This window comes from Otolemur garnettii, unplaced genomic scaffold (genome assembly GCF_000181295.1).
Source record: "Otolemur garnettii isolate 467f Iridium unplaced genomic scaffold, OtoGar3 scaffold00075, whole genome shotgun sequence".
NCBI classification, from domain to species: domain Eukaryota; kingdom Metazoa; phylum Chordata; class Mammalia; order Primates; family Galagidae; genus Otolemur; species Otolemur garnettii.
This window is the reverse complement of record NW_003852470.1, coordinates 4,446,186-4,457,415: the sequence shown is the minus strand read 5'-3', so window position 1 is coordinate 4,457,415 and position 11,230 is coordinate 4,446,186. Positions and strand designations below refer to the sequence as shown.

At 50.2% G+C, this 11,230-nt stretch overlaps 1 protein-coding gene across 1 annotated transcript; it reads right to left on the bottom strand.

Moving 5' to 3' along the window:
• Positions 1-430: 430 nt before the first annotated feature.
• On the bottom strand, positions 431-963 carry LOC100944951 (10 kDa heat shock protein, mitochondrial). Its single transcript, XM_003794058.2, has one exon. It carries the CDS (start codon positions 932-934, stop codon positions 626-628), a length of 309 nt encoding a protein of 102 aa, XP_003794106.1. The 5' UTR covers positions 935-963; the 3' UTR covers positions 431-625.
• Positions 964-11,230: the final 10,267 nt, after the last annotated feature.

Sequence of the window (11,230 nt, the reverse complement as noted above, 5' to 3'; positions counted from 1 at the left end):
TAACTTTATGGCTCAGAAGATCTGGGTATTTATAAACTTCCAAATGCTTTTCAACACACAGTCACAGCCAGTATTTTCCAGCCCCATCTCTGCCTGTTTTCGCACCCCACAAACCCACACGTACGCACACACTCACATACACTCACTAGACTCACAGCCTCACACCCTCACTCTCACAGACACTCACACTCTCACACACTGCACCCCCCAAACGCTCCAGCTCTGGATTAGCCTCTCCCGTTTGACCTCCCTTCACCTTTACCACTGTGCCTATAAATCAGCCGTTGTCCCTAATGAGTCCTCTGGGAAATTCTCAGGCTCAGTTGAGGACATTAGAAGATGTCCAGGAGAAGTTTCCAGACTGAACCACACATGTGTCCTGCTGGGTATGTGTGACACACATGGGTCTCTTTTTTTTTTTTTTTACCACTCATTTACATATTTTTATTTGGAAATGTTTATATCAGTACAGTGAAACTAAATGTTTGACATGAGATGTCAACAGTTTAGATATCATCAGTTTATTATAAAAGAGAGACATGGAAATTATTTACATGATGCAAGATTTCAGAACTTCAGTGGAATGGGCAGCTTCATGTCAATGCCATTTCAATAGTGATTTATTTCAGTCTACATACTTTCCAAGAATGTCACCATCTCTAAATAAGAAATAATCCTTGTCATCTAGAACTACTTTAGTGCCTCCATATTCTGGGAGAAGAACTTTATCCCCAACTTTCACACTAACTGGTTGAATCTCTCCACCCTTTCCTTTAGAGCCTGACCCAACAGCCACTACTGTTGCTTGTAATACTTTTCCTTGAGATTTTTCTGGAAGCATAATGCCTCCTTTGGTTACAGTTTCGGCTGCACACCTTTCCACCAATACTCGATCGAAGAGTGGAAGAAACTTTCTAAATGCTTGTCCTTCCATGGTTCCCACCTCCGTAGCCACCACTCTACTCTCCCACACATGGGTCTCTTGCTGGCCCTGGGCCACGTGCTGCTTTCAGGAGCAGTAAAAGCGAATGTGGCTGCTCCAGGTCCCAACGCCCATCTCAGGGACTGAGGGTCCAGTCCGCACGTAAAGGACATTCATTCTCACGGCCACCACTGTGCTTCTCAGGACACTGAGGACAAGTATAAACAAACAATCCAGCACCCAGTGCCGATGCTTCCCCACCTGACAAGCGGCATCTCTAGGAAGAAATAAACTGAGCTTAGAACCCCCTGCGAGCCTTGTAACACAAAGCGTTTTGATGGTTGAACTTGAGAAAAGGTGCACTTTACTAGCGGAACTCGATTCTCAACTCACTACAGGAGACTGTGCGAGAAAACGGTCTGAAAACAGGCAATCAATAACTTGTGCAGCAAACACAGTGTGCTGTTAAACAGTCCAGGCTGCAGATGCCTTTGCAGAGAGGGGGCGTGGTAGGGAGAACTCGCCAGAAGTCAGCAGTGGGAACAGTGTGTCTCTGTGGATGGGTCTCTGACGGGAGGGACATGGCATCTGCCTGCCGCCTGGCTGACACCCCGCCCAGGTAAACGCCAGGGCTGCTCATTCAACAGAAGATGCACCCGTGGCTTGCCGTCTCCGCCAGCCAGTGGCTTGCCGTCTCCGCTCATTTTGGGTAGACCCAGTCTCAGGACCACAAAGATCCAGAAGCACGGCTGTCAGGCTGAGAGGGGGAGGCATCTGGCAATGTTCTTTCAAGTCCCCACTGAGGATCCGGGTCCCCTGCACGGTGGGACAGACAGGTCAGCATTGCCTCAGGATGGTCACAGTCTTGGTGTCACTGGGCTTGGCCACACTGACAGAGTGGCTCCTGGACACTGCTGGGGCCCCAGAGAGTATCGAGGCTATTGTGCCAATGCTTGCTGGGTGCCTCCACACTAAGAGGGTTTGTGTCCAGACTGGCCAGGTACTGACTCTGTGTTTGTGGGCAAGACATCTATTCTCTCTGTGACTGTGTGTTCTCATGAGTCACACCGGGCTGCCAATAGTCCCTATCTCACAGGATTAAACCCAACAGCACATGTGAAATGCTTACACAGAGCGCCTACACAGGGTAGGCAGTGTGTTCATGATCTTTCCTGGAAAGTAAGCTGTAGCCAAACCTGACAGAACACAGTCTATTTCCTCCTGATGGTTGTGCCACCCCTGGGTGGCTGGGGAAGGGCAGACTTCCTAGAGATACTAGAAGCTCCTTCCTTGAGGACCTCTGTGACTAGCAGCCTGCCTGGTGGAGAGTCAGAGGCAGCCAGGTTGTGGAGTGACTGACATGTTTCAGAGAGTCCATGGCGACCCGGGCCCCGTTCGTCTTGCTGGGCGGTGAATCTGTTTTCCTCCAACTTGGCATACATGTCTGCAGCCGGTCCATCCTCTGAGTATCTGTGATTGCATATCGTCTGCAGAGCTGGAGATGTTCCATGCAGGCAGCTCCCATCTTTAAAATACTGGTCCCTTTGGCAAGTACACGTGAACACCAGCATGACAGGAGGCCAGAGTGATGCTTCCACCACTCCCCCTGGCAGGAGAGCCTGGAAATATTTTATAAAACAGAAAACTGAGCTTTAGTGAACTTCTCTGGATATTTGGGAGAGGGACGAGGTGTTATCACATTTTTGTTTTGTTTTGTAAGAACATTCTATCCTCTTTTCCAAACCACTTGCAGAATTAACATCTCTGCTACCTCAAGCACATCTAATGTCTTTTTGAACAAGAGCCAACAGATTCTTTGCTAGAAAATTGAAGGCTTGGAATTAGGAAGAGGTGTGACATCTCCCCCTAACCTGGGCTTTTCAACCTCGACTCTGATGACATTTTAGGCTGGGCAGATTTGTGTTGTGAGGATGGCCCTGTGCCTGCTGAGGTGTGTAGTGGCAGCCATGGCTCTAGTCACTTGAGTCTGGAGCACTTGTCAGAGCTGTGGTCGCCAAATAACGATACACTTTCTGTTCTCTGGAGGGACAGGCTAGATATCCTCCTTGCACCTGCTGACGGGAAGGAGCCCTGTGTCACCTTTGTAGACCTGGGCTGACCTAACCGCTGGCTCTGTGGACTCACCCATTGGGGGGCCAAGTAAGAGATGGAGGAGTCAATGAGGGCCAGGGAGAGGAGGAAGGACAGAGCTGTCTTTCACTCAACCCCCCAAATGGTCTACTTTTCACTGGAGGGAGAATGAAAATAACTGTGGGTGAGTCAAGAGCTGCCAGTGAACTTGGAACGGGGGGTGGTGCTGGACTCAGTGGCTAGTGTCATCACCGGGGTGGCTTATACACCAGGAAATAAGGTAGTTCCTGGAGTGAATGAAGTACAGGTTATCCCCAGAGGAAGTGAGAGGGGCCCTTACATCCTTTAAGGGGAACCAGTTGGCATCATCGCCCTGAGGGAGGTCACAGCTGGAGAGGACAATGGTCTCTTTCTGTGTCCTTGGCATGGCCTGACTGTGCCATTCACCTAGGTGCTCCCAAGACCTCCACATGCACATCCAGCCAGCAATGCTCTGTGCCTTAGAAGCCCCTTCTGCACCCAAGCAATTTGCAGTTCTGAAGGCCAGCAGCATGGGCCACCAACATGTTTGACTCACAGGTGACCTTCCATGGGGACATACATGGTTGGGTTATAGCATCTGACTTTATGTAGGTTAAGAGATTCAATTGTCATGTTAAACATAACCAGCGACAGCACCAAGTGCCCTACCTGGGTGGAGCATGTGGCCCCATGACTGCGTGAGGACAAGTGTCTCCTTGGAAATCCTTTGTTGCATGTATAAGCCTGATACAGTGCCAGATTCAAGAGGGAAAGGTGCACATCTGCGGCCCTCTCTGTTAGACCAGAGTTTCGATTCAGGCTTGAGCAGAATGAGACACCAGGGCTTGGGGACACTCTGCTGTTCCTGTTCTCCCTGCAGCCCTTCACCTGTGACGTAGCAGAGTCGAGGTCAGTGCTGCTGTCTGGATGATCCCGGGTCACCTGCCCGGTGACTGTGATTACATATGTGTGTGTATTTTCCACTCTGTGGAGTTCTTTGGGCCCCGTGGCACCACTGGACTAAGCTTCATAAAATCAGTGCAAAAGTACAATCCCTGTTCCTCCCTAGACACAGGGACAGGAGGACCCGCACGTGACTCAGCTGGGCTGCGGACATCAGCTGGCCAGTGACAGGGGAAGCCAGGACTGCCGCCTCCCTTGTGTGTAAATCCTGTTTGCTTCTTTCCCTTTTATTATTTTTTTTTGGCCTTTACTTATTTTTTTAATTTTAGATGACAATGATCTCCCTGAGAATGTACGAAGAGAATGGAAATAAGGGTGTGTGTTTTATTAGAAATAACAGAGACAGGGGGATTTGCTGGTGTTCAAAAATTCATTTCGAGTGTCGAGAGGTAGTGAGGGGCTGAGTGGCTCAGACCCCAGATTTTGAACTTTTCTGGGAGACGTAAAGTGCAGTTATTTGCAAATATTAGGGAAGTGGCAGATTGTCATGTTTTGTGAGTCGCTGTCTCAGTTAATTGAGGCATCTAAAGACCACGTAGGGAGACGCTGAGGGTGTCACCCAGGAAATCTACTCCCCAGGCTGGCATAGCACAGGCAGGCTGGCTCGATTCGGGAGGGAAAAGCCAAATGTGCCCCATGTTCCCGGTGCCAGTTGGTTAACAGAGCGGCATCACTGCAGCCCCCGAGGACAGCCTGCGGGACCCACCCTCTGGCTGGGGGGAGGGCTGCTTGCCTTGCTGGTGGCAGAGGTGGGGCCGGAGAGGTGGTGGGTGACATGTGGCCGTCCCCACAGAGGACAGTAAAGCATGGCCAGTGCTTGAGCAAGAGCTGAAAAAGCTTGCAGAAAACCCCAAATAAGGAGACATTTTCAAACTCAATAATCAACTCCTTCAGAATTAAATGTTTGGTCTTTCTGATTCAAAACCTGATGGACGAGTCCCACACTTGCTTGGTTCTCACTGCTTCCAAACCTTTAATGGCTCCGAAGAGGCTATGTTTGGCCATACGTAGGCCTTAAGGTGTAAAACATACTTATTTTTACTTTATAAACAAAAACGAAACTCAGCTAACTTAAGTAATTCACGCGTGTGTCCCCTAGCTGTGTGGACACTTCTGTAATTCAAATTGTTCATAAGAAAACTAGTTATTAAAGAAAGTGTCCAGGGTCGCAAAGTTGATTTTCAGTCTAACATCAAAGTAGTGGGAAGGCGGGAAGGGTAAAATAATGTATTTAAAATGGAGCTGCCAATTTGTTCTAGGAGACCAGGCTGGGAAGGACTGAAAAGCTCAAGCCAGGCTAATTCACTTTGGGGAAAGGAGGGAGCCCTCCGAGGACGGGGGGACGTGGCCAGGCTCACTCTGCCTGGCTTTATTAACTCATCCGTAATTAGCCCACAGCTCCGATACAATTTAGCTTGTGCCATATGGGCTAATACAGTGCTGAACGGTACCCCCCGTGCAGGTGACAGTCTGTCACATTGAAGGCAGATTAGCATAAAACAAACAACAACACACCCTTAACGACAATGGTGCCATTTGCAACACCAGAGTTATGGTTGTGTAAGCACTTCCATTAGAAACTCTTATTTTCAAAGATTTTATAAATTAGTCATTTAAAAAATCACTCTGGGCTGAAATAAAACCCAACCAATCAGCTCTTAGCCAGCAAGGTTTATGTTCAATGATACTCAACAAAGACATGTGGCAATTGCCCCAAGTTTTGGCTGCCTGCTCCCTTTCCTCGGATTCACAGAGACCAACATCAAGTGTGATTTTGTGTTGAATAACAGAGATAAATATTCAATATAGAAAGGGGAAAATGTTCTGCCGCCAGCATTAGACGTATCTGGTCTTGCAGGTTTTATCTCTTCGTGTGGAGACCCTGGGCTTGTGCTGTGTGTGACGGTTGGTGGCAGAGGGAGTGGGAGGGTTCTTCCTGATTGGGGTGGCCCTGGGCCCCACTCCAGGAAGGTGATTACAAGGTGTGGGAGACGCTTGCTCCAGAGTCTTTGACTTTTGTCTCCGACATGTCTCTGAGAATCAAACTGCAGCGAGAAGCCCCCCAGTATTTGTAGTTTTCAGGCATTTAGGGGCCGAAACTGTGAAAGTGGTGGAGCACTCAGATGTGCCCATGTCCATAGGGCTCTGGACAGCTGTCCTGGGCCTGGCTGGCACCCTGGTCTCCATGGGACCAAGGTGGGGAGAGTACCCTCTGATTCTCACTGGAAACCAAGACAGCCACACACACCACCGAGAACACTCCACTTCCTTTTTCCAAAGCTAAAATTCTGTCCTCTGTGCTTCTGGCTCTGCCCCAAGCATCTCAGTGCCTCAGTAGATCTCTGGTGGCCCAAAGACTTGAAGCTCTGCCTGTGATTGCTTCTCCCCAGGCCCCCTTACACCCGAGGGAGGAGGCGGCCCTGGGCTCCTGTGAAAGGTGCAGGGGCAGATTGGAGGGCCTAGGGGGTCATGTTCTACCCTGTTGGATTCAACAGGTGGGCAGCCAGAATCTGGACAGTGCTGTGCTTGGCTGCTCTAAGTAGCAGCACTGCTTCTCCATCTTTCCTTGAGAGGTGGACAGGCTGTCTGAAGGTTGGCAGCCCCCTGCACGCCACACATTCAGCTGGAGCGGTGGCTCGAGGACTGAGAGGCCACACGCAGAGGCTGGCGCTGGTCTCCAGAAAGGGACATCAGGAGTTTGGGCACCTCCATCATGTTACGCGTGAGGGTGACTCACCCATATTGCGGAGGGAGATGAGGGGGGTTTGAGCACCTCTACGCTAAGGACTGACTTTGCAGAAAGACCCTGAATCTTAATGAAGGAAACTAACAAACAGGATCAGCCATGAAACTAAGTTTGGGTCCCTCCCTAAGAGTGAAAGGTGAGTGGCTCCTTCGGCAGTGATGACAGTGCCATCATTCCGCAGCTTTGATCTAAACACAGTGGTCCTTGTGGCCCCCCTCACTCCTTCTCGCCCCGAGGCTCTGTGTCCAGGCTGTGCTGGGGAGAGCCCAGCCTTCCTGTGCTCGGGGACCTACATCTACTCACTTTTAATAATGTTCAAGTCATGACACTAAGCTAGATGAGAAAATAGCACTTCTTTATTAAAACCGCTTTATTAAGTCTGTTTTTCACCAGTGTGTGGTGGTGCTGGGTGCACACGTGTGCGTGTGTGTGTGTGTGTGTGTGTTCCCTCTCCCGCTAAGCATCACACAGGCTGGCACGTTTTACAGACTCTTCTTTTGAAAGGCAGCTCTGAAGCTTTGCATCACTGGAATGAAATGAATTGTGCTGTGCAGACAGGAGCTAAATTTTCCTACCTCTCATTGGCCGTTTATGTGACTCTACGGTTTTCAAATGGTGATGCGGGAGGATGCCAAATGTCCTGCCATTTCATAACCAGCAGCAGACAGAGCTCTTTTCAAAATGCCACGGCTCGGAGCATCTGCTGTTATTAAGTAAGATGATCGAATGTGGTGGAGGACTTCAATTGTGGTTTTCCCGTCACTTATCGAGCAAGAATAATACGCGGTTTGAGGATGAGAGGGAGGTGCGAGGGCCGTCACGGCGGTGGCTGCATTTTCTGTGCTCCCGTTTATTGCTGATTGTAAAATAAACTTTGGCCTTTTTTAATAAATGTTGTAAAAATGCTCTGTGAATCGGGAGAGTATCACTCATTAAGTTCATTTAACATCATTATAATTAAAAATGCGACACTGTCATGCGTTCAGGACTGATGCCCATAAAAGCCACACTGCCAGACGGAGGAGTTTCATGGCTACCTGACGACATTCAAAAGGGAGAGGGCCAAGCCCGCCGTCTCCTTCCTCACCCAGGCAGGGTGTGTGCACACACGCACACGCACAGCCCTCCTCCTCCAGGGCTCTGGAAACCTTCTGCCTTCTAGATAGCATCTCCAAAGGAATGCTTTTAGCTGCCTCACACTTCTTCAAGAAAAATATGAACACTAACAAAACACAGGCATAGGCCGTCACGGACAAGATGACTTGCTTTTGGTGAAGAAGTCACAGGAGAGAGAAGCCAAGGTGGCTGGGCCATCTGGGGAATGTCTCCGAGGTGGAATGCGCTCTCCCTCCACCCCACAGAAGCTCTGATGGCTGCGGTTGATATCTGGGAATGATTCTCACCACAGGGCTGGGGGAATGGCCCCAGCGGGCAGGCCAGTCTCGCCGGAGGGGCTGCCCGACTCCGTGTCAGCCTCTGAGGTTCTGTTTCCGGAGCGTCTTCCTGGAGCTTCTCACACCACTCTCCCTCTGTGTCCTCTGCTCCCACTTGTGCCCGGCGTGCTTCTGCCTGGGAGGTGCTACTTCAAACTAAATGGACGGGCACTGGAGGTCCCACTTTCGGGCCCCCAGGAAGTTTCAGAGTCAGATTCACTGGGACCAGGAGTACGGGGAGCTGGCCCAGTGATGCTCAGAGGGGGCTTTTGCCTGACGTTCAGAATTCGTGTGGGCAAAATCTGAAATAACCAACCTTTATGGAAAATGAAAGAAATAAGTTAGTTACCACATTTTAAGCTTCATTTTCAAGGATTTTTCCCACCCAGCTGCTCTCACTGAAGCTTCATCTAAGTGTTAAATGAAAATGTATTATTTATTAAATAGTCATTTGATAAAAACATTTTAAATTAGGTCAGAAGGACATTCAGTGGTGGATTTTCTACCCTGCAAGGGGACAGTGTGAGGGAGAGTTGGGGTCTCTCTAAGGGCTGCTCCAGAAGCAACTGGGGTCACCTTGCAGAAGAAGCCGGAGCTCCCTTGCAGGGCACAGGCCTGTCCTTTGATGACCATGAAGATGACCAAAGACACGGAACAGCACTCTCTCTAGAAGTCCTAACCCTGGACAGGCTCTAGGCTCTGGACCACGGGGGCAAAGGTTCTTTCTTGGAGTTTCCCTGGCTTGAACACAAGTCTGTCCTCTGAACTCTGTCTCCTTTGGTCTGCTTTGAGTGTGTCAGCCCACCAGAGTGCCACCTGCCAGAGCCCACGGGCCCTGCCCGGCCACTCCTCCCACAGAGCCCCCATCTCACCCTGGGCACCACCTCTCCTCTAACCAAATTTAAGTCACATCAAAGCAAACATAAATGACATCCCTCATCCATTGATGCTTTTAAGTCACAACGAAGAGGCAAGCTACACAGAGTAGCTTGTTGGAGGCTGACGCAGAGCCGGGCAGCCCTTCTGGTGAGACTGGCGTGTCATCTGGTCCCATTCTCTATGCCCTGTGGTACATTGTTCCCAGACAGTGGCAATTGGAGCTTCCGTGGGCTGCAGGGAGAGTGCATTCCACCTGGGAGACAGTCCCAACATGGCCTTGGTTTCTCTCTCTTGTGATTTTTTTCATCAAAAGCAAGTTATCTTGTCTGTGACTGACTTTGCTGTGTTTTGTTATTCTTCATTTTTTACTTGAAAAAGTGTGAGGCACCTCATTGTCCCCATCACCTATGGGCACAAGGCCTAATTCACCTGGTCTTCTCTGGAGAGGCATTTCCTCCATGAACTAATTTCTGAGCTGCACAATGCATGTCATTAGCGTGACCAACCCGGAGACGGCCCTGTGGTAGCAGCACCATCACAGCATCCCCTGACCTCCACACCCAGGGGCGCTGCTGTGGTGAAGAGGAGCTGTCCTCCCTGGTGGACACCACAGCCTGGAGGTCCACACTGCTGTGCCTTCTTCCCCAGAGGCTGGCGCTTCCCACAGATGGCCTGCAGCTCCTGTGACACACATTTGGTTGAATGACCTGTAGATGCTTTGGCCTCTGCTGTCCCCTCTGTGTATGAGGTGCTCTATTTCTGCAGAGACACAGTCTTTGTCACAGAACATGGGGGCAGAGAAGGACCTTCAAGAACATGTCTTCCTTTCAGTTTAAGGACAAAGAATCTGAAACTAGAGACCAGTGATTTTCCAAAAGTCAGGAATCCAGAACTGGCCAAGGTCGGTGTAAGTCCTGGCCACACTCTCTTCCATGGTCTCCAGTTTGGGGCCACAAGTGTGTCACTGAGGCATCTTACAGCCAACTTCCTTCTCAGAAGGTCTTCTTGGCTGGAGCATGATCCAAGAAGGCTCAACTCTGCCTGTCACAGGCCCTGGTGTAGACTCTGGCCTTCCTGCCTTCGGGCTGTCTTCCAGGCTTGCCCAGCATGCATGTGTGACCTGCCTGCTGGGCCATTCTCAGGGGCTCCCCACATCTACAGTTTGAATGGCTTCCCATACACTCTGACTCTGTCCTGCCTCTTGCTATGTGTCCACCTCTCAGCCTCCTTGCTGTATTCCTTGAGGCTTATGGACAGATCCCATCTGCAACGTCCCTCTATAGCAGTGGTTCTCAACCTTCCTAATGCTGCAAGCCTTTAATACAGTTCCCGCGTGTCATGACCCACAGGTTGAGAACTGCTGCTCTATAGATTCTCCAGAGTGCCTCTCCCACTCCTCAGGCTTTGGTTTCTCCTTTTCTTCAAGTCCTGTCCCCTGAAGCCCTGAGGTGTAACTGCCTGTGTACTAGTCAGCCACCCCCATGTTACTGTGACTTCCCCAGTCAGGACTGCGTCTGCCTTGCCAGGTCATCACAGGTACCCACAAGATGCAGGGGATTCACAAACTTTCCTCCGGGAAGCAGTGATGGGTGGAACCCTTCTCTAGGGATCTGTCTCCACGATCCTGGGCAGAAATCCTCACCCTGTCCCCAGAGAGATGCTCCAGTTCATCCATGCCCTGTGTCACCTCATCAGGGCCCTCATGCAGTAATATCATAATAAGAGATGGTGGCTGTGAGAGTCACAGTGGTGGCCTTAGCACCCAAGCCCTACAAACTATTCTACTATGCGCCCTCTGTGAAATATGGAGTCTCCAAGTGCCTGGCACAGACTTTATAAGGCAAGTCACTATTCTACTATGCGCCCTCTGTGAACTTCAGGAAATATGGAGTCTCCAAGTGCCTGGCACAGACTTTATAAGGCAAGTCACTGTCCATGAGGGTTAAAGCCACATGAGGAATACTGTTTACAATTCTGGGACTGAAGGCAGAGAAATTGGGGGTGGGAGGGAGAGGCACCTGAGGACTTCCAAGAGGTGATGTTTGAGCTGAATTTGAGAAAGATGAAAGAATAATGGGTAAATACATGAGGGAAGGAAGAAAGGAAGGAGAAAGGGAGGAAGGAAGAAAGGAGGGAAGGAGGGAGGAAGGAAGGAAAGGTGGGAGGGAGGGAGGG

Coding starts and splice junctions, on each gene's coding strand:
- LOC100944951 (XM_003794058.2), bottom strand. CDS start 934: ATGGAAGGACAAGCATTTAGAAAGTTTCTTCCACTCTTCGATCGAGTA.